The sequence below is a fragment of the Malaclemys terrapin genome, chromosome 3 (assembly GCF_027887155.1).
Source record: "Malaclemys terrapin pileata isolate rMalTer1 chromosome 3, rMalTer1.hap1, whole genome shotgun sequence".
NCBI lineage: Eukaryota > Metazoa > Chordata > Testudines > Emydidae > Malaclemys > Malaclemys terrapin.
This window is the reverse complement of record NC_071507.1, coordinates 95,648,804-95,672,357: the sequence shown is the minus strand read 5'-3', so window position 1 is coordinate 95,672,357 and position 23,554 is coordinate 95,648,804. Positions and strand designations below refer to the sequence as shown.

General features: G+C 41.0%; 1 protein-coding gene across 8 annotated transcripts in view; it reads left to right on the top strand.

The window, feature by feature from the left end:
• ESR1 (estrogen receptor 1) overlaps nt 1-23,554 on the top strand; it is a 304,660-nt gene that overhangs the window by 183,324 nt on the left and 97,782 nt on the right. For all 8 annotated transcript variants that reach the window (XM_054023306.1, XM_054023304.1, XM_054023301.1 and 5 more), the window contains one exon: nt 2,248-2,364. In XM_054023306.1, coding sequence (XP_053879281.1) covers nt 2,248-2,364 — 117 coding nt within the window. The remainder of the gene's footprint in view (nt 1-2,247; nt 2,365-23,554) is intronic.

The following is a 23,554-nucleotide window of genomic DNA, read 5'->3' as shown; positions in this document are numbered from 1 at the left end:
AGAAGCCAAACTCAAACAGCTTAATGGGACTAAATCAGGGGGCCTGGATAATCTTCATCCAAGAATATTAAAGGAACTGGCACAAGAAATTGCAAGCCCATTAGCAAGAATTTTTAATGAATCTGTAAACTCAGGGGTTGTATCGTATGACTGGAGGATTGCTAACGTAGTTCCTAGTTTTAAGAAAGGAAAAAAAAAGTGATCTAGGTAACTACAGGCCTGTTAATTTGACATCTGTAGTATGCAAGGTCTTGGAAAAAATTTTGAAGGAGAAAGTAGTTAAGAACATTGAGATCAATGGTAATTGGGACAAAATACAACATGGTTTTACAAAAGGTAGATCATGCCAAACCAACCTGATCTCCTTCTTTGAGAAGGTAACAGATTTTTTAGATAAAGGAAACACAGTGGATCTAATTTACCTCGATTTCAGTAAGGAATTTGATATGGTTCCACATGGGGAATTATTAGTTAAATTGGAAAAGATGGGGATCAATATGAAAATTGAAAGGTGGATAAGGAACTGGTTAAAGGGGAGACTACAACGGGTCATACTGAAAGGTGAACTGTCAGGCTGGAGGGAGATTACTAGTGAAGTTCCTCAGGGATCGGTTTTGGGACCAGTCGTATTTAATCTTTTTATTACTGACCTCGGCACAAAAAGTGGGAATGTGCTAATAAAGTTGCAGATGACACAAAGGTGGGAGGTATTGCCAATACAGAGAAGGACCGGGATATCATACAGGAAGATCTGGATGACCTTGTAAACTGGAGTAATAGTAATAGGATGAAATTTAATAGTGGAAAATGCAAGGTCATGCATTTAGGGACTCATCAGTTAGAAATAACAGAGAAGGAGAAGGACCTCAGAGTATTGGTTGATCATAGGATGACTATGAGTCGCCAATGTGATATCACTGAAAAAAGCGAATGCGCTCTTGGGATGCTTTAGGCAAGGTATTTCCAGTAGAGATAAGGAGGTGTTAGTACCATTATACAAGGCAATGGTGAGACCTCATCTGGAATACTCTGTGTAGTTCTGGTCTCCCGTGTTTAAGAAGGATGAATTCAAACTGGAACAGGTACAGAGAAGGGCTACTAGGATGATCCGGAGAATGGAAAACCTTTCTTTTCTTATCAAAGAGCTCGGCTTGTTTAGCCTAACCAAAAGAAGGCTGAGGGGAGATATGAATCCTCTCTATAAATATATCAGAGGGATAAATATCAGGGAGGGAGAGGAATTATTTAAGCTCAGTACCAATATGGACACAAGAACAAATGGATATAAACTGACCATCAGGAAGTTTAGACTTGAAATTAGATGAAGGTTTCTAACAATCAGAGGAGTGAAGTTCTGGAACAGCCTTCCAAGGGGAGTAATGGGGGCAAAAGACATATCTGGCTTCAAGACTAAGCTTGATAAGTTTATGGAGGGGATGGTATGATGGGCTAGCCTAATTTTGGCAATTAACTGATCTTTGACAATAAGCAGTAAATATGCCCAATGGCCTGTGATGGGATGTTAGATGGGGTAGGATCTGAGTTACTACAGAGAATTCTTTCCTGGGTGTCTGGCTGGTGAGTCTTGCCCACATGCTCAGGGCTTAGCTGATCACCATATTTGGGGTCGGGAAGGAATTTTCCTCCACGGTAGATTGGCAGAGGCCCTGGGGTTTTCGCCTTCCTCTGCAGCATGGGGCACCGGTCACTTGCTGGAGGATTCTCTGCACCTTGAAGTCTTTAAACCATGATTTGAGGATTTCAGTGGCTCAGACATAGGTTAGGGGTTTGTTGCGGGAGTGGGTGGGTGAGATTCTGCGGCCTACATTGTGCAGGAGGTCAGACTAAACGATCATAATGGTCCCTTCTGACCTTAAAGTCTATGACTCTATGACAGTCCGCTGTTTTGACTATTAGAATTGTGGTGTCCATTCTTTTTATTAAGTAAGTGTTGACATATTTCTAACACTACTTCGATATGGGATACTAAAAATGGAACTTACAGTGGAAGTATAGATTCTGTCTTCACTCTAGCGCCACCACCAACACATCCGTAATAAAGCACAAGTATACACCTAACATGCTTGTTTGGTGAAAGCTATCAAATTCCTTATGATTATAGCTGCCGTGAAAAATACTCAAAGAGAAATTTAAGATAAAGTATTACAGGAACCCTGGAAACTACTCTGTTAAGGGATTGTCTATTTTTCATTAATTCTACTTTATATTTTCCCTCTGGCTATACAGGGCACAACGACTACATGTGTCCCGCTACTAACCAGTGCACCATCGACAAGAACAGGAGAAAGAGCTGTCAGGCCTGCCGGCTGCGAAAGTGCTATGAAGTGGGAATGATGAAAGGTGGTACGTACACACCAACAAACACATTTTTTAGCACTGATGGCTGCTTAACTGGACAACCAACACAGTTAAGCAAAGGGCAACTGTTGTTGTTGGCCAAAAACCCAACCATGACAAAACAAGGGTGATATCCTGGCTGAATCGAAGTCAATGGAAATTTAGCCATTGACTTCAGTGTGGGTAGGATTTCACCCCTAATATTTTATAATTCATTTGTTTTCTCACAAGTGGATTTGTCTGGCCCCAGGCTATCATGAGTGAAATCCAATCCTAAATGTTGTTTCTTTCTGCAATATGCCATTCACTCTGTGAAACAAATTGATGGTCTCAGTTCAGTTCCCAGTGAACAGGTATCCACATCGTAAAACCCAGCATCATTATTGCCATCTTGTGGACTGTTTCTGAGGGCAGGCCAAGACTTGTATGGGAACAGATGGTTAATTACCATGTATCTAGGTCAGGTATGAAGCACATTGGTGGGGTAGTTTGGAGAAACTTGCAGTACTGCTGCTCTTACTGTACTACTTCTGTGGATTAATAAAGGGTTGCCACCTTCAGAGCTGTTATTCCAGTACCATGCAACAGCACACAATGCACCTGAATTAATTTCCTTTTCCTGTATTGAAATATTGAGGACCAGATTCTTATCTCAGATACATTGAGCTAAATCACAAGTAATTACACTGGGACACTGGAGTTATGCTGGTGTGAGAGAAGAATCAGCTTTAGATGTCAACACTGGTTGCTGCACATCCCAAAACTGATTGTACTAGAGATATCTGGTGTTTAATGTTTAGAGGAAAAGTTTTATAAATAGATGACACTGCCATCAAATAACCTTTATTGTGCTGTTCTCAGAGCAAAGGTTCTTTCCAAGAGGCCTTTGGGATGTTTTAGTAGTGAGTTTTTTGAGCATTTCCCCAGTAGATGTCTTCTCTCCCTCCTTTAAATTACTGCTCCTTTTAGTTACAAGAAACAGACAGAAAGCAAGGGGAGGGGACAGGCAGAGATAAAAAAAATTAATCGTGACTAATCGCATGATTAATTGCGCTGTTAAACAATAATAGAATACCACTTATTTAAATATTTTTGGATGTTTTCTACATTTTCAAATATATTGATTTAAATTATAAATAAACAACATAGAATACAATGTGTACAGTAGTCACTTTATATTATTTTTATTACAAAGATTTGCACTGTAAAAAAAGAAATAGTATATTTCAAGTCACCTAATACAAGTACTGTCGTGCAATCTCTTTATCATGAAAGTTGAACTTTAAAATGTAGAATTATGTACAAAAGAACCCTGCATTCAAAAATAAAACAATGTAAAACTTTAGCGCCTACAAGTCCACTCAGTCCTACTTCAGCCAATCCCTCAGACAAACAAGATTGGTTACAATTTGCAGGAGATAATGCTGCCTGCTTCTTGTTTACAATATCACCTGAAAGTGAGAACACGCGTTCGCATGGCACTGTTGTAGCCAGCGTCGCAAGATATTTACATGCCAGATGCACTAAATATCTCCCTTCATGCTTCAACCACCATTCCAGAGGACATGCGTCCATGCTGATGATGGGTTCTGCTCGATAATGATCCAAAGCAGAGTGGACCAATGCATGTTCATTTTCATCATTTGAGTCAAACGCTACCAGCAGAAGGTTGATTTTCTTTTTTGGTGGTTCAAGTTCTGTGGTTTCCACATTGGAGTGTTGCTCTTTAAGGCTTCTGAAAGCATGTTCCACACCTCGTCCTTCTCAGATTTTGGAAGGCACTTCAGATTCTATACCTTGGGTCGAGTGCTGTAGCTATTTTTAGAAATCTCACATTGGTACCTCCTTTGTGTTTTGTCAAATCTGCAGTGAAAGTGTTCTTAAAATGAACATGTGCTGGGTCATCATCCGAGACTGCTGTAACAAGAAATAAATGGCAGAATGTGGGTAAAACGTAACAGGAGACATACAATTCTTCCCCAAGGAGTTCATTCATAAATTTAATTAACAGATATTTTTAACGAGTATCATCAGCATGGAAGCATGTCCTCTGGAATGGTGGCTGAAGCATGAAGGGGCATATGAATGTTAACCATATCTGGCACGTAAATACCTTGCAACGTCAGCTTCAAAAGTGCCATGCAAATGCCTGTTCTGACTTTCAGGTGACATTGTAAATAAGTAGCGGGCAACATTATCTCCCGTAAATGTAAACAAATATGTTTGTCTTAGCAATTGGCTGAAGTAGGACTGAGTGGACTTGTAGGCTCTAAAGTTTTACATTGGTTTTGAGTGCAGTTATGTAACCAAAAAAAAAAAAATCTACATTTGTAAGTTGCGCGTTCATGATAAAGAGATTGCACTACAGTACGTATATGAGGTGAATTGAAAAATACTATTTCTTTTGTTTATAATTTTTACAGTGCAAATATTTGTAATAAATATAAAGTGAGCACTGTAGGCTTTGTATTCTGTGTTGTAATAGAAATCAATATATTTGAAAAAACATCCAAAAATATTTAATACATTTAAATTGGTATTCTATTGTTTAACTGTGAAATTAATTTTGAAATGCAGGGAATTATAAAACTGGAGATTAGATGCACCTGATTTAAAATGGAAGGAAGATTTCAAAGTAACATTTATTTTAAAAATGATTACTAACCTCATCTAAACCTATTTGTAATAGAAGTCTTAGCAATAGTATCTTGCAGAGACTTCTGGATGGTGATGGTGATGTCTTCTGAATGTTCAGACTCATTGGGAGGGTTTCCAGTGCTCATTCTTTATTTTTTCAGGTGAGAGAGGTTTGGCTCAGGACTCCAATTTTAGGCTATTCAGAATGTTCCAGCTTTTCTCTGTCATTATTTCTATCATCCTGGTGATTCAGAGCAGCCAATTACTCCCTTCATCTGGCTTCTAGCTTCAGACTGAAATAGAACTTCGATAACTGATTCATGGAATACATATGTGTGTATTGTGGCTCTCTCTTAATATTCTGGAGCACTTGGCTGGAGTTCATTTCCATCATGAAAAACGTAGACCTTGCAAAACAAAAGAAACAAAAAATACAGTAAAGAAATGTTAGGGCTATATATTTAAGCAATCAGAAAATATCACAATTAAGGCTGCAGCTGCTACCTTAACTCTGCCCTCTTGTGTATATGCATACATATAATCTTCAGCTATATGATAATATACTATTTCTCAAATACAAGATATTTTTATCATTTTGTGCTACACCTTACACTTGATATATTTTCATTCATTTATATTTACATTGCTTACATTGTCAGAATAATCCAGTACATCTCTATTGAGTTAAGACTTTTTGATATTCTCTTCCCTCTTAGGTATGCATTCTAATAATTTTCTCACCTGTGATATATTCAACAGCAATGTACATATACTTCTATTTTTAAGCAGCAGTATAGCCTTAGCATCGTTTCTGGGGATTAAATTTAGGTCAAAAAGGAATTGCTACTCTTAAATTTAAATTTGTCCCTGACCACCTCCTAATTCAGGGGATCTCAAACTTTTTAATAATGTGGACCATCTCTTAATAGAGAGACTTTTTGTGGCCACCATCCTTCCCATTTGCAGTCCCATGGACCTTTCCATGATGGCATAACACCCCTATGGCAACTGTAGCAACTGATATTGAAAAATATTAGAAAACCAGTTAATGTGTTTTAGCTGTCTTTTAACTCACTTTAATAGCTGAAAATAGGAAGAGCCAATGCCCTGTGACCAGCCAATTCTCTATGAACCGCAAGCAAGCACTGTATGTGAACCACCAGTGGTCCACAGACATTAGTTTGAAAACCTCCTGTTTTAATGCAATCCTGTAGAAACTTCTTAATATCCCTCATCACCAGGCTCTATATCTCCTCAGAACTTATGACCATTTCCATCAGAAAGTTTCAGTGTCTGACAAGATAACATCTGGATCCAGAGCTGATAGTTCAAACTACACCCAAGCAACTCGATGGAGATGATGGTGGTCACTTAATTCTCATTCTGTTGCTTGGACAGCATAGAGGTAATTGAACGAGTTATGTACCTCCATGATGTTCTGTCCTGAGCCAAACCTAGCATGTTACATGGTTGAAAACTTCTGAAGGACAGCCATCATGTTTTAGGTCTTCCAGGAGTGCTTGAAACCAGCAGAGAAAACTTGAAAATGATTCTTACAAAAAGGTTGGTAGGCATTTGGAGCAGATGACCATACCACTTTAGGGAGCATTGGTGACTGGCACCTATTCTTTCCTAACTGCTGTCTTTAAGGTGGATTTCAGTGAGACCAATGACTGACATCTTTAACTTAGACATTTCTCTGACAAGCAGAGCCTTTGAGCCTTCCTTCTTCAAGGGTAACATGTTCCACATTCTGATATGTAAAACCTGTATTTGTTAGATTAATTTTTATAGGTCTCAAGTCAGGTTGATCTGAGACACAGCACATTTTATGAGTTTCATAACAGTCAGGTGAGAGGTCACTAGCTCATCCAACTCTATGCCTGGGTTCCACACAAAGACATGAGAAACCTGTGATAGGGTTTACCTGCTCCAGTAAGGTTGTAGGTGTCCTCTATAGTGCATTGAGTGCAGGTAGTTAGGTTGTGAACTGGTGAGATGTGGCAGTGTGGTTGAGGCAATCAGTGCAGTACCAGAATCAAAGCTGCTCAGACAAATACCTCTTCCACCATAGTGATGTTGGTGGGAAGAACAAAATGTTTTAAGGAGCCAGTCAAGACTCTGACCTCTCCTTCTAGTGACATCTTCTGCCTTCCATTCAGTGACATAGCATGAAGCCTTTGAGGTCCTACTGGACTCCTCACTAATCCGTTTGTCCAAGTAACTACAAAAGTGAGAATCCTTCCTCCAAGTGTCAAACTGTCTGGAGGGGCTCAGGAGCATGAATACCAACCTCCAGGGCAGATTATTAAGAAACTGGGCACAAATCCCAAACTGGGCACAAATCCCAAACTGGTTGTGAATTCTATACTTAGATTTCACCAACAAAGTATCAAGTACAAACTCCTCAAGCACTCTCACAGCCTTAACATGGAGTCACAGACTGTACCCATGGATACTTGCCACCCAGGAAAGCCTGTCTTTGTGATAGATGGTCCCTTACACCAAAAATCACAACAATATTGAGGTTACTCCGAGTTCCAAAGGACCAGTCACTTACCCCAGGTCTATTGCATCTTAGATCCTACACCAAAGCCAATGCTTGTAACCAATCCTATAATAAATTAACTAAAGACCTATTAACTAAGAAAAAAAATTAGTTATTTGCAAGGTTAAATATACGCAGACAAATGAGTTCTAGTCTAAGGGTACATCTACACTTACCTCCAGGTCCGGCGGCAGGCAATCGATCCCGGATCAATCCCGGAAGTGCTCGCCGTCGACGCCGGTACTCCAGCTCGGCGAGAGGAGTACGCGGCATCGACGGGGGAGCCTCCCTGCCACGTCTGGACCCGCGGTAAGTTCGGACTAAGGTACTTCAAATTCAGCTACGTTATTAACGTAGCTCAATTTGCGTACCTTAGTCCGAAGTGGGGGGTTAGTGGGGACCAGGCCTTAGATTCCAAAGGGTGGTAGAAGCTTCTACAATAAGAAAGCTCTATAAGTCCTTTAGGGCTGACCCAGGTCAAGCAATGGGGATCGTTTGCTAATGCAAATCTTGCTCTCCCCAAATCCAAGCAGCATAGAGATCTAGTTTATTCTTGTCAGGGATTTTTACTCCCTTCCCCTAGAGTTCACGCTGATGGGATAAGTCAAAATGCAGATCTCCTCTTCAGGCAGGAGAAGTGATCAACAAAGGGAAAGTAATCAACAAAGTATCTGTCCTTTGATGTTTCACAATGGCTCATTTGATTTCAGTTGGCTTCTTGTGGGCAGGACCCAATACCTTCTATAGGAAGCCAGCCTTTATATTAATTTATGCTTCTTTCCTGTTTGGTGAGTTACACAGTTAGAGGTTTATAATGCAAACACTTCTTATAACCATATACCATGGCGTACAGATGTTCAATGAGATTAATACATGCAGCAGCTTGCAAGCATTTCATTAAGTCTTAACACTGAACACTGGTTCATAAACCTAATACCTATTTTAGCAAAAAAGGGTAAGAGTGACTGGTTTCCAGCTATGTATTTGTCAGTGTTCAGTTGGGGCCTAGAGGTCTTAGCACCCTAGTTTGCCAGCATTACATAAGAATGTGCCAGTAAACTAGCTTCTTCATCTCCGATGAGTTTCTATGAATCATGCATTTGTCACCTGCAGATTGGACTATTGTAACTCACTGTATCTGGGACCAAAGATTGCAGGCCAACTTGTGTGGAGTGCACCTCAATAGGAAAAAACACCCAAGAACACATTGCACTGCCAGTGCTGTTGCACCTCCATTGACTCCCATTTTCTTTCTCATGTTAGTGCAAGACTTTGGTCCAAATGGATTCAGTCCTGTTACAACAGAAACCACTGAAGCACTCTTGTGGCAAATTCAGCTAACAGTGCCCAGGATGCTCAGCTCATGAGATCTGGAGATAAGGTATTTTTGGTCAAGGAGACTTCCTGTAGAATGACCAATTGTAGAAGATGAGACTGAGTCAGTCTGTTTTCAGGACACGCTACATGCAGTGCCGTATTATTGCCTAGGCCGACAAATTTGCAGGGGCGGAAGCTCCCCTCCGCGCCCTGCCCCCCTGCTCCAGCTCCCCTCCGCTTCCTCTGCAAGCGCGCAGCTGCGTCCTGTTTCTCCCCCTCCCAGCGCTTGCGCCGCAAAACAGCTGTTTCGTGGGGCGGGGGGGAAGGGGAGGAGGGGGAACGCCGCGCGCTGGGGGAAGAGGCGGGGCCGGGGGCGGGGATTTGGGGAAGGGATCCAATAGGGGAAGGGAGGGGGCGGAGTTGGGGCGGGGACTTTGGGGAGGGGGTTGGAATGGGGTCGGGAAATGGGCGGGGCCAGGACGGCAATTATTTCCCGGCCTAGGGGCAGCAAAATTATTAATCCGCCACTGGCTACATGAGACACCTTTTTGGCAGAAGGTTTCTCCCAATAATGGGTCCTGATCCATGAGTAATGCTTCTTGGTGCTACAGTAATACAAATACTAATAGTAACAATAAGAGAGCTACTGAACCCAAGAAAAGTAAATGGCAGAGTCCACTATAGATGACGCTATGCAAATCTTAATTATTGTATTCAGTGCAAAAATCTTGAAGTAATGAGTGCCCTGAGACGTGCTAAATAAATAAATTAGTAAAGGCTTTTCTGCTTGCGTATGTAAGGCCATAGAGTCATCTGATGTAAATCAGCATAGCTTCACTCACAGTAGAGCTTTTCAAAGTCATTCGGCGGAGAAGGTGAAATTCATTTTTAGTTATGGTACGTAGCCATACATTTAGGATACCTTTTCCCCTTCCATCCACAGCAGAATCCCCATGGATGTCAATGAGAAGATGCACAAAGATCAAGGGTGTAATCTAGCCTGTATGTAGTAACTAAACTTTTAATTACTATTAAGTATTTATTGTCACAATCACTATCACTCAGTGGGAAAATATGCCTCCTTTGTCTTTGTTTTTCTTCTGTTCTCCTGTAGCTCAGTCTCTCCCACAGTTCTGATACGTATAGGCTGTTCCCCTTCTGTCTGCAGTTTGAGGAGGCCATTCAAAGCTGTAGCACAACCTGTGCTAGCCACTCCCCCTTCTTCAGCCTGCTGCCAGATCTTTCTGTTGCCTCTGTGGCAACAGTCAAGTGGTGGTTCACTTTGCTCCAGATTTTTTTGACAGCATATTATTTTATCCAATTTTTCAGACAGTAGCAAACAGCTTTTCTTCTCCCTCCCCTGGTTTGAATATTGAACCGTGGCATGGTCTCATCCACCCAGAGCCAGTACTGCAACACCTCACTGACAGACTCCTCTCCTTTGCCCCCGCAAGGCGTGGTAAAGCTGTCATGCAAACACAAGCTTAAATCCAAGCAGTGTTCTATTTGTGAGGCAGCTCACAGGAGGGCAAATTGTGCCCTGCCTGTTCTCAGCCAGCTGACCCTTGCACTGCTAAGGCAAGGGGCTGTCGGGCAGGCATGTTGGGTCCCCACCTGCCCAAAGAAGTCACGATTCCCACACACAAGAGTCTGATCTGGAGGTGTTGAGCAGAATGGGGGAGAGACTCCATGGATGAGGAGAACTTCAGCCAGCCTGGGGTAAGTTCCAAGGCAGAACAGGCCAGGGGAGGGGGTGAGGGAGAAACCCTTAACAGGTATGTGTCCCCCCCCAACCCCGAAATGGGTCCCAAGTTCCCTTCTTCCCAGTTTAAGTCAGGGAACTTATGGCAATAAAACTGCATCCTGCAGACAGGAAGTGCAACCCTGAGAGGGAGGACTCAAGATGCTGCATAAAACAAACAGCAGAAAGACCATGTGTTAGCCACAGCTGGGCAGCAATGCCTGCAAAGTGGGCCAAAAGGCTAAAAAATCCAAAAAGAGCAAAAAGGAAAATAAAGACTATCTACTGAGGAAGGGAAGCTCTCCGATTCAGGCACTGAGGAGGACATGGAAAAAATGCAAAAAGGATTTTTTCCCTCCTTAAATATTCAAAAGCGTATGCAAAAAGGTTGCATTCAATATCCTGATCCACCCTGAACAGGAGGTAAAGGCAAGACTAAACGCAAATACAGTACCTGCTGTCCAAAGTCTCACCTGAGACAGCAATCTTGCTGCACACATCTTTTCGGGTTATGATCAGAGAGGAATGGGAAAAAACCTGATAAGGGTAAACACATAACTAGACATGCATTTAGATATGAGTTGCGAGAGCTGAAATATGCCATTAGAGGTATACCAATGGTTGATTCTTTAGGGGCATCTCTAGCTAAATATATGATGATTCCATTCAACTATTAGAAAGGTGGAAACCACCCTCAAAGGGACTTTGAGGCCTTGACAGCCACTTTTAAAGCAGCCTTGGCAGCTATATGCTTTGCAATAACTGGTTGGATGACCTTAAGGCCCTGAAGGATAGACTGTCCTGACTAATGATCTACACTTAAGAAAATTTCTGTAACATCAGCCTTTGTGGTAGAGGCCTAAAAATGTATGCAGTGAGATTTTAAACCATGTCTGGCTTCACCCCAGAAGTCTGATGCTCACTCCAAATTCTGTGCTCATCTAAATTCCCAGGCTCTCCCCGTTTTTATGGAAAAACTAAACCAAGTAGTGGCAGAGAGTACTGCCAAACAGAAACAGTCTCTCCCCTCCACTCTCAGTGCTCCAAGGAGGAACTACCAGGCCATCAACAAACAAAAACACTCCTTTTGTCCATCCTCACAAAGGTACCAGAGGAAATAAACAGGTATATAAAGGGAAAACCCTGGAAAAGGGTATCAAGTGGAAAATCCAGGGGTGGATCCACAGCTTATAAGAGCCCACTATGATGATAAACAAATATGCCTCTGCCCAGACCTGAACCTATGAGGCAGAATTTCCCATTTCTTAGTAGAATGGTCTTGATTTACCACAGACAAGTGGATGAGAGAGAGAATGAGTTGCAGATACTCCCTTGAACGAAAGGCCATACCCCATCTCTTCATCCATTTCCCACATCTCGAGTGACCCCATAAAATGAAATCTTGCATCTCTTGGACATAGGCTAATAGAAAGGGTTCCCTCAGAAGAAAGATTCTTAGGACTGTATTCCATTTTCTTCATTGTCCAGCAGTGTATGGGTGGGTCAGAGCCATCCTAGATCTCAAGCTGCTGAACAAACTGATACAGAAAATGAGACTCCAGATAGAGATCCTTGCTTTCATGGTGGCATCCCTATACCAAGAGGAGTTTCTTGCTTCAGTGGATCTAGCGCAGGGATTCTCAAACTCCCACCTCCACCACCACCAATTTTGACAACAAAAATTTCTATATGACCCAGTAAGGGAGACTGAAGCATGTGCCCACCTAAGCCCTGCTGCTCCAGGTGTAGGGCCAAAGCTGAAGCCCAACGGCTCCAGCCCCCGGTGTGGGGCCTGTAACCTTAGCCCCACTGCCCTCAGCTGAAGCAGAAGTCTGAGTCCCAGGGAGTGCGGCTAGGGCTTGGTCTTGGGCCAGTCTAACACCAGCCCTGGCGACCCCATTAAAACATGGTTGTTACGCACTTTGGGGTACCAACCCACAGTGTGAAAACCGCTGATCTAGCGGATACATTTCTCCACATTCCCATATGACCATGTCACCACAGACTGCTGATATTTGCATATGGCCTGGCCTGCTGCCAGTACCAAGAAGCTGGTGGTAATAGCGAAATTCAGGTCTTGCAGCACTCACCTGTATCCCTTCCTCGATGACATCTTGATCAGATTTCTGGCCCAAGCGGCAGATGCTGGATCTGTTTCAAATACATGGATTTACAATAAACACCAAGAAGTAATTCACCTGGGAGTGGAGATAGATGCTTCTGTGGTGGCAAAGGTCTACCCATCACTAGACAGATTCCACAAGATACGGAACCTGATATCCATGTTGGTAAAATGTGCAAGGCTGACCCTAGCTCAGTGTTTACAGCTATTGGACCTCTTTGTTTCATGTACAGGATTCGCTCTAGGGCAAAGCCCCATATCAGGTGCCTCCATGCCTTTCTCATGAAACTGTGGAACAATTCACCGGAACACAAGATCAGGTACTGATTCTGAACAAGGTGCTGAACTCTAATGAGGTGGACAGTCCTACAAATGTCTGCAAGGATCTTCCCATGTACCTTTTAGATCTTTGCACACACAACTGATGCCAATCTGACAGGATGGGAAGTGCATCTGGGGCACAGAAGAATTGAATGTACTTGGATTCCCAGGGAAAGGAACCAGAGAATAAACCTACTGGAGATCAGAATTGTCAAGCTTGCCCTATGGAAATTCCAGAACTACCTGGAGGGTGACTGTGTTCTGATTCAGCTGACAATGCGATCACTGTGGTATATATCAACAACCAAGGGGGATCAAGGAGTGCAACTCTACCCGAAGAAGTGGTGGAGATAATGGAATGGAAACTTCCTTCTATTAATGCAGTACACATAAAAGGAGAGCTGAACCAAAAAGCAAATTGGCTCAGCAGATTCACAGTCAGCAATTCAGAATGGTGCCTGAATCAGGAAGTCTTCACCCCGATTTCACAGTACTTCACCAAGGAAGCAGATCCCAAATTACTGGGGACAGATGCCTTTTCACGTAGATGGCCACAAGGCCTAATACAGTTGTTCCCACCCTTTCTATTTCTAGGAAAGGAGATCCAGAAGATAAGGTGAGAAGAAGCAAAGGTGATAGTGATAGCTCTGCACTGACTAAGGAGACCATGGTTCGCTGATCTGATAGAGTTGAAAATGGTACCGGTGTTGCATCTATCAGTGAGACCAGACATCCATTACCAAGGCCTATTCCTCCTTCCAGATCCAGACTGCCTTCAAATGACAACCTGACTATTGAGAGGGAAGCATTAGTTCTAGCACAGCTCTCTTCCAAAGTGATTGGAACGCTCCTTTCCTCTAGATGAGCTTCAGCACTAAAGGCCTACTTCTCCACCTGACAAGGTTTAGTTTGTGGTGTCGAACGCAACAAAAATCCCAAGGATCCTGGTTTCCCAGTTACCATGGGCTTTCTTTAGGAAGATGTAAACTAGGAACTTCAGTCCAGCTCTATAGGGTACAAGATGTCAGCATAAGTAGCGTTATATTCGCAGGATCCTCTGATTCCTTGACAGATATCCAGATTTGTCAGAGCAGTTAGTCTGGTTAAACCTGTGGTCAGAATATTCTTTCCTAAGTGGGATCTGCCACTGGCATTGAAAGGTCTAACCACACAACCTTCTGAGCTACTAACATCAGTATCTCCATTTTACCTATCCATCAAAACCTGTTTTCTGGTTGCCATCGTGTCTACTAGGAGAGTGGGTTTTTTGTTTTTTTTTAAACTGGCAGATTTATCTGTACTGAAACTCTACTTTATATCCATGGTGACAAAGTGGTGTTAAGAACCCAAAAATTATTCTTGACTAGAATGAATTTCTTTCCATGCCTCACAGGAGATTGTTCTTCCTTCATCCTGTCCAAAACCACGGCACCTGACAGAAAAGCTGTGGCACGCCTTAGATGTTTGAAGATTGCTGAAGATCTTTGTCAAGCACATTGAATCAACAAAAAGATTTGGGCTCTTTGTCTCCTTTCATCTGAATTGCATGGGCTCAGGGTATCCAAGCTATCACTAGCTAAAATGGATCAAGCTATGTATGCATCTACAATGCAAGGTGTCATGTGCTTCTGTTCCAGATGGCATCCAGGCACACTCCACAAGAGCTATCGTGACTTTGTGGGCAGAAAGAGCTTGCTTCCATTGCAGAGATCTGCAGGACAACAATGTCATCAATTAATACCTTTATCTGACACTATAAGGTTGACTTTCTGTTCTCTGCAGAAGTACCTTTTGGCAGGAAGACACTGCAACTGGAGGTCCAGTAATAATAATGACATTTGGGGCAATTAACTTGGGCGTACGTCTTCCCTATCTCACTCTGCTTTTCTTATAAATCCTTATTTCTGTTCACAGCTTGCTACTTTCCATACATATTAGAATTGTGGGAGATGCTGAGCTGCAGAATGGTAAATTTCTTATTTGATGATTTCCTTTCTGCTAGTAGTGTCTTTCACAATGCTACCTTCTGTGGTTGGCTTCCTAACCAAGGGACCATATTTAATTTTTATATGTTTGGTTGGCCATAGCCTACTATACATAGTTTACTGGTTGGTAATGAAGTTATTGTTACTAATCGTATTCTATAAATTTTTTACACAACTTTGGAATGAATCTTCTGGCATCAGGCTACAGAAAGAGGCATAGCTATCATGGGCTGTGTCCCAACGGGACGCGATAAATCGATCCCCAAGAGGTCGATTTCTACCCGCCGATTCAGGCGGGTAGTGTAGACCTAGCCTCAGACTGGATGCAAAAAGCCACTCTTCTCTGGTATCCTCTCAGTTACCGTTGGACCAAGTACCCACTCATATCCTATCTTTTTTTTTTTTTCTTGTGAGGAACTTCCAAACCCTTTGATTTTCATCTTTTGTGGAGGGGAGCTGCACTTTGTTTTTTCATAGTGTAGGTTCATAAGATGTTAAAAGACCAAACAAAAAAGCCAGGGAGTTATTAAAAGCATTTTTAGAAACAGGGGTAAGCAAATGTTTAATGCAACAACTGGAAAAGTTCCAAACATTCTAGTTTGTCATGCAATTATCTTCTAGTGCAGCAATTTATTAAAAATAGAAATTGGTGAATAAGAAAAAAGCAACTTAGCTATGAAACTGTTTGTGTTGTGTCTGAAGTGACTCTCTATAATATTTACTAGACACGCTGTTCTGTTCTCATGCAAATTGGTACAGGTGGTGGAAACTAATACAAATATGAGTAATTGCTTATTTTAAAGCAATAATTGATTAAAAGAATGCAGACAAAGTATTCTTAAAATAGTTTTTTCTTAGTGTTGTTTATAATAGCCACTTGGAAGGAAGCTGGAGCTGAAATCTGACTCTTTATTGAAATTTCTATTCACCCACTGTGCCCACATGCAGAGTGGATGATTATTGTAGTATCATCCCAAAGTTTAATCTGTTCCCCAAACAAAGGAAAGGGTAGATCGTATTGAACCTTGATTCTTAGGTGCACATGTGCTTCTTTATTATTTGAAAATACCACTTGGTCATATGCAATGACTGCTAGGCTGTTACTAGGGATGTAAGAATGTTCGTTGTGCAGTTTTTCATGGTTTACACATGTACAATTTTTTAAGATTGTATGAACTAAGGATATTTGGATATTTATTTACCTTTACTTATCTATTTATGTCTGACATTTCTTGGCAATAGGTATGTTAATGAGGCAACCTTAATTTATAGGTAACATTATAGGTATTTATCTGCTAATTTCCTTTAAAAACAGGGGTCAGGGCAAATTTTTGAATCTCTGTGGGATCACCAACTCCCTCCCCAACTTCTCCATAAAATGAGAACTTTATGGGACTGTAGGTTCTCTGTTTATCTGTAGCTTGCACTGTCCTATGGAGTTTTGGAATTCTACAGAAACTGGCTTCTTTACCCTGTAGAGCTTTAGAATTCCTTAGTTTCCCTGCGTTTGACTCTCCTTGCTTTGTCATTATTGAGTAAAGCAGATAATCCGAAATTCATGCTAACAAAAACTCATATCATCCAGGGCCAGATTTAGTGGCAGACAACCCATTGCCAGGCTTGGGAGGGTGCCAGGCTCAGGATGCTGTTTTTGTTGTTAGCATCAAAAGGGAAAATAGAGTGTTTGAAGTAAAATGTATCAGGTATTCTGTATGTGGATTAATTTTTCATTAACCTCCTAGAATGTTCTGGGCCTTTGTAGAATCTTGTGGAACCTTCCAGACTTTCTGAGAACTACATTTTCCTTGAACCCCCTACAATGTTGTCATCCATGTCCTCATGGGCACATAAGGTGCAGGACGTCACCATCAGTCAGTGAGATATAAGAACGCAGTGAAGTGAGAGCCCAGCTGCAATATTGTGAACTTTGTTTTATTGTGTAATTGTAAGCGACCTTTTGATTTAAAGGACTAGGGTTAAGATTCTAAGGCTGTCACCTATTGTAACACTATTTAATACTGGTCCACCCAATGTTGGTACAATTTCTTGATGTTACTACATTTCAGTTATTCTTAAAATTAAAATGTTTCTGTAAGCTTAGAGGCAATGATTTTTTTATTTGCTTACATGTGGCATGAATAAATACAGATTTACAGATCCTAGCATGCAAATTGATCATCTTATATGATGGGAATAAACCATGCATGCAAATTGTGCATCAAAGTTGTGAAATGGGCTACAAATGCAATACAAAATAAGGCATCCAAAAGTTTAACAAATGGAGGGGTGGCACCAAACATGCTCTTTGCCTGGGGCACAATTTGCTCTAGGGCCAGGCCCGAAACCATCCTACACCATCATGTATTCATTCTCTCTCCCACTGTATGCATATGAAAGGTTATAACTATAGAATACATTTCTTAGTTCTTCAACCATGTGGCTGAGAGAAGAACTATGAAAAAGTGTTTATTGTGAACTTTTTTACTGCTTCAGTTGCATTCTGCCTACTAATCAATCTCCCTAAGATTTATCCTAGTTTTTCAAACCAATCAATATTTAAACAGCCATCACTAAGGAAAACACTGCGTCAACTTTTGTTTTTTTCTTTCACCTCACCCCAGAATTAAAATTGCTTGGATGAGCTAAAAACAGGAATTACCAGGCTGTGTCAGAAATGTTATATTAACTTCCGGACCAGTGTTTCATAAAGCACAAAGTTGTGAGTTATTAGTTTTTTGTTTTGTTTTTTTAGCATTGCATTGGAGAGCTGGGATTACATGATTTCCAGTTGTATACAGACTTCAGTTCTTCTACTGCCAGTCATGCAGTGCTTAATTTATGCCAGGGCTGAGCCCCGGTACCTCTCTAGGCATGGCAACTCATAGCCTTGGTATCTCTGGGCTTGCCACGACAGTTATGAAAGTAAAAAAATTGCTTGAGTCCCGGCACCTCTTTCATTGCAAATTAAGAACTGCAGTCATATTCGACTGTATAATCAAAACACCCTGATTTATAGGGATGCTAACGTCAGTTTTGGAAGTTTCTAAAATGTATTAGTTACAATTTTCTGTCTGCCACTGAAGCTGGTAAAATTGCACTTGTAGCCATAAGGGAACCTGACTTTTCTGTGGTATGTGGTTTAACTAAATACATCATAGTATATGGTAGTATAAAGTATTGGACACTTGTTTGTGGCGTCACCATTGCGATAGCTTGGAAATGGTTTTCATTTGATGTAAAGTAGACATAGAGCTGGATGTCATCTGGCTGTTGATGTCACTTAAATGTGTTTATCTTGCAATTTCCCCTGAGTGACCTGATATTATAAATAAGATGTCAAGTAGATGCAGGAGGAGGTTGAATCTCATGTGACTCCATGGATAAGGGCATTTCAGGCAGTGGAGCAGTTTCCTTTTATGATTATCTGCGTTTGGTCTGAGAGAGAAGACCTGAGCTAATTCTTGACATTTCTCTTCTCCCCTGAAGCCTCTTCAAGGTGGGATAGGCTATTTTGATGATTGGTATCAAATGCAACAGGGAGAGCCAGATGAATGAGCGTGGATGGTAAGCCCCTTGTCCACAGACAAGAGGAAGTCATCTCTCAGTGCATCTGGTGTTGTTTCAGTTTCATGCCCTTGCATGAAACCTGTGAGGATCCACAAATGTGATTCAGGGTCTTCTGGCTCCTGAGCAGCTGCTGGATGTCCTGCCCATGGAGGCTCTGACTGGCACTGCCTATCGCATTCCCTGATTTGTCCCAGGTATGCTATTTAAGGCCTAGGGAATACACCTGGAGGCTGTTTGCACAAGTAGGCAGATCCCCAGCTTGCTACTACAATAGATTCTGTTGCCTGTCCCTGATACCTTGGCTTGTTTCTGGTTCCTGGCCCCAGCACTGCTCCTGATACTGTGAAAGGCTAGGTACCTTGCCTCTTTACATCTCACCCTGACGTCAGCTGACCTACTTGGCTCCGACCCAGTGTGGCTCATCAACTTTGACTCTGTCCTGATCCTACAGAGTGACACTAGCACGGATGGCTGCTTCTGGCCTTTATCCTTTGGACTGAACTCAGATCTGGTTATTGAGCCCCCCGTCCAACCCAGGCCCAGCCTTGACTTGCACCTCATAGCTGGAATCCTGACAAAATCTGCTTGAGAGGCATCTGGGAAATGGCAGCTATAGGGGAAATGGGAGACTATTCTTTGCTAAATTCTCGGTCAGATTGCTCAGAAATTAAAGGTTGGAATGAATGTCAGTTTGCAGGGCTATTGGCATTCAGCAATGATTTCTCTTGCTAATAAAACCTTTGTATACAACCTTGTATGCAAAATATAGTGTTCATAAGTTATAATAGATGAGCTTGTGCTTGCATCCACCTCACAATGGTCATGTCTTCATATTCAATTTGTGATGTAATAAAGTATTTATCTAAACTCTACCTTTCCCAGGGCTCACCCTGATGTTGCTTTTGCTCCTAACAGTGTTCTAATTCTCCAGCACAGATAATGCACAATGGCTGAAAAGAGCTTCTTTGAAAGAACAAAATGATCAAGGATTAAATCAGCTGATCACCCAGGCTGGTGATGTAGCCACAATACTACTCTTTCTTTCGGTAGATGGATTCATGTATTGAGAAGATTTTATGAAGCAACTATGGAATTGAATAATCATAATCAAGTTACATAGCTATACGTGAACCAGTAATTAGCAATGAGTGGCTCTCCTAATATATAACTTCCCTGAAATGATTTGGAAAACTGGAGTGTTAGCAGCCTATGTATCTGGAATGTAGTTTTCTACCTGTAATGCTATTTGAAATGGGCACTTTCACTTCCCCCCATTTCCAGAAGGGCCACTTTTGGGTATGATATTGTTGTATTAGAAATCTGGACTGTCTTCTGATGCTGCTCTTACAACTGTAGTCTTATGGGAGAAGTAATGCTATTTGGGCTATAATGACAAATGACAATATTAAGGTTGGCCTATCCAATGGCACCCTTATAGAGTTATTCTACATAATTTAACTAGAATGAACCAGCTCTATAAGAACTTTAGTATAATTTCCACAGAACCTTTTAAACACCTATGGAATTTAATATAAAATGATTTCCTTTATGCAAGTCTCTTACAATCAGTACATAAATTCTGTAGCAAGGATATCATTATCTAAGTGCTCTAGTATGGTCCAAAAAGCATATAGAAGAGCTGTGACTTTCTATTAAATTCATTAGTTTGTTTTTTCCCCCCGTAAGGGTGCATGCGTGCACACTGAATTTTCCAGCAACCTTCACTCGCTTGATAGAGAATGGCCAAACCAAACTAAGTTTAAACAGTTAGAAGCTCCACAAGACTTTTAAAAAAGTGTCTAGCATATAGTGTTACTAGACTTAGTTTCCAGTGGACTCAGAAATCTAATTTGACATCTTTGTTTCATTCCATTTGAGCTATCTACCTAAAGATGCCCTTGTGTTTGGCTCATGTGCAGAATTCAGCATAATCAGAAGGGTTCCTGAAATATTTATTGGTAACTCTGGAGTTTTGTTTCTTTTTGAAACAAATTCTATCTGCTTTTGTCTGTGGATAGTCAAGTCCATTATACTGTTGCGTGGCTGTGAAAATCAGAGCGTCTGAATATGAATCAAAGATCACTATGGGAACTTTTTTTTCCTAAGAAGGATGTGTGTGTGTAAACTGGGCTGAGGTACTGAGGAGGGTGCTGGGAGCAAAATAAATTGTGGGAGAAAATTTGGATAATCAGTTTAATTTACAGCTAATAAAACTGTGGGGGGAGAGACTTAACTTTTTTACTTTCACAGTTCAAACCCTCTGTTTTCTTACTGCCAAAGACCATTTTTGCAGAGATTGAAGTTTGAACTCTGCTAAGCCAACAGAGGGGTTGCAAAGCCAAACCAGAATTAACTCTGGGTCAGGGGGTGGGGAAGGAGCATTGAAAGCATTCCAGGAATTGTGTAGCCAAATATATTGACTTACTGATAGTTTTTGTTAAAATTCACATACCCTTATAGGAACATAATAAAACTTTAATAGCTCTATTTTCCTCGGTGACTCCTCCAGGCCACCTTACATACAGTACTTATTTGGTGGGTAAGGGAAGACCTTTACAAAGGATTATCAAAGTCTTCAAATTTGTTCAATTAAATGTTGCATCTGCTGTCTTCCGCAATTAGTTTTAAACTGTAATTGCCTATACGTTAAGCTGCTTTCAGGACCCATTTGTATGTACTGTATGCATACATTTTTCTGTGTCTTTATACTGCAGTAGTTCATCCCCTGCACAGAATGTTGGTAAGTTATTGCCAGAAATGTACTCTATTTCATAGCCAACCAAAATATATCCTACACCAAGCCTAGAGATGTTCTATTTCTCAACAAACAGGACTTGAAAGTATGATATATTTCTTGAGCTTCTACATAACCACTTAATCCACCAAATGAGACACAGACATATGATCCAAATGCCAAAGTATATCCGTCTGTGCTTTTCTGGCCTACAGAGCCTGGATTTAGCTACCATCTCTTTTTAAACAACCTGCTGTGCAGTGCAATATTCAGTAATGAAACAGGGAGGACTGCAGCAAAACAACACCTGTGTTGAGGATACAGATATACACATAGGAGCAAATTATCTTGATAAGTGAGCAAACCATTCTTCCCCTGCAAGGTTATGCATTTCATAAATGGTTGGTTAAAAGTAAGCAATGGGCAGCAGAAAGATGAGGATAAATCTGTAACTCAGCATCTCCATCTGCCATCACACAAATGAATCACATTCTCTTTTCTGAATGTTTAAGTATTTAAGTATAAAATGGCAGATTTCCCATTACATGTTACCTTAGACCTTTTGAATATAGTAACTAGCAACTGAGATCACCCAGCCTTACTTAAGGTGAAACTATCAGGTGAAAAATTACATCTGAAAAACACCCCTTCCCTCCCCACTTCAGGCCATTTTCCTTACCTACATTACAAATAACATCTTAGATTATTACAAATGAAATAATGGTAAAAAATAAAAAAAAATCGTAGTTGGAGTCAAGAGGCTGGATTTTAGTCCTGGCTCAGTCATTGGCTCACTGTGTAACCTTGGAAATCATCTAATCTCCTGGCCTCCATTTCTCCATCTAAAAACTGGGGATAATATTATCCCATCTACCTACCTCACAGGTATGTTGTGAGAATTGATTAATAAATGTTTGTAAAGTGCAGTCTAGGTGGTAGGGAATATTATAATTATTTCCCTCCAGTCTTCTGTTTCACTGTACTTGGACAATGCAAACAGGTTTGTTAGTCTGATTTTTGTGTAAAATCAGTTAGTCTCATGATCTATTGCCAAGGGACTAGTCCAGTGTTGTAGTGCTTGGGATACAAACACTTCAAGGGAGTGTTTAAATCAAAAACATAGTTTTTTGTCTGTAAAAACCTAAATTTGGGGATTTAATCAACCTTTGTTATTTACTTTCTATTTTATTTGTATTTATTAGAGCTTGATGAATAATCAGAAAACTTAATTGAATAAGTTATTTGTGGTAGTAAAATCAATTGAATACATTACTCAGCCAACGCTGTTACTTACACAGTGCCAAACATAAAAATCATCTGCCCAAGTTGTTTACATATAGATGACTAACATTGGGAAGGATGACAATAAGTAAAGAGGTATGGGAGACATGCACTACAACAGTGAAAGATCAAGGGATATGTTTAATATTATGAACACTTTGTAAATTCCTGTTTGGATTTGCTCTAAACTAAATTATTTCCATATATTGGAATTTGTGAGTGGAATCCAGAATGAAGGCCAGTATACTAAGAACCTTACAACATCAGTATCCCTTTTAATTCACTGCTATTCCCAAAGATAGCTATTCTTTTTCTTAATGACTAGACTTTGGGTCAGCTCTGAAGCATCAAGACTGAGGGGAAAAACAACTGAGGAGAGTTGGCAGTTTTTCAAAGGGACACTATTAAGGGCCCAAAAGCAAGCTATTCCACTGGTTAGGAAAGATAGAAAATGTGGCAAAAGACCACCGTGGCTTAACCACAAGATCTTGCATGATTTAAAAAATAAAAAGGAGTCATATAAAAAATGGAAACTAGGACGGATTACAAAGGATGAATCTAGGCAAACAACACAGGAATGCAGGGGCAAGATTAGAAAGGCAAAGGCACAAAATGAGCTCCAACTAGCTACGGGAATAAAGGGAAACAAGAAGACTTTTTATCAATACATTAGAAGCAAGAGGAAGACCAAAGACAGGGTAGGCCCACTGCTCAGTGAAGAGGGAGAAACAGTAACAGGAAACTTGGTAATGGCAGAGATGCTTAATGACTTCTTTGTTTCGGTCTTCACTGAGAAGTCTGAAGGAATGCCTAACATAGTGAATGCTAATGGGAAGGGGGTAGGTTTAGCAGATAAAATAAAAAAAGAACAAGTTAAAACTCACTTAGAAAAGTTAGATGCCTGCAAGTCACCAGGGCCTGATGAAATGCATCCTAGAATACT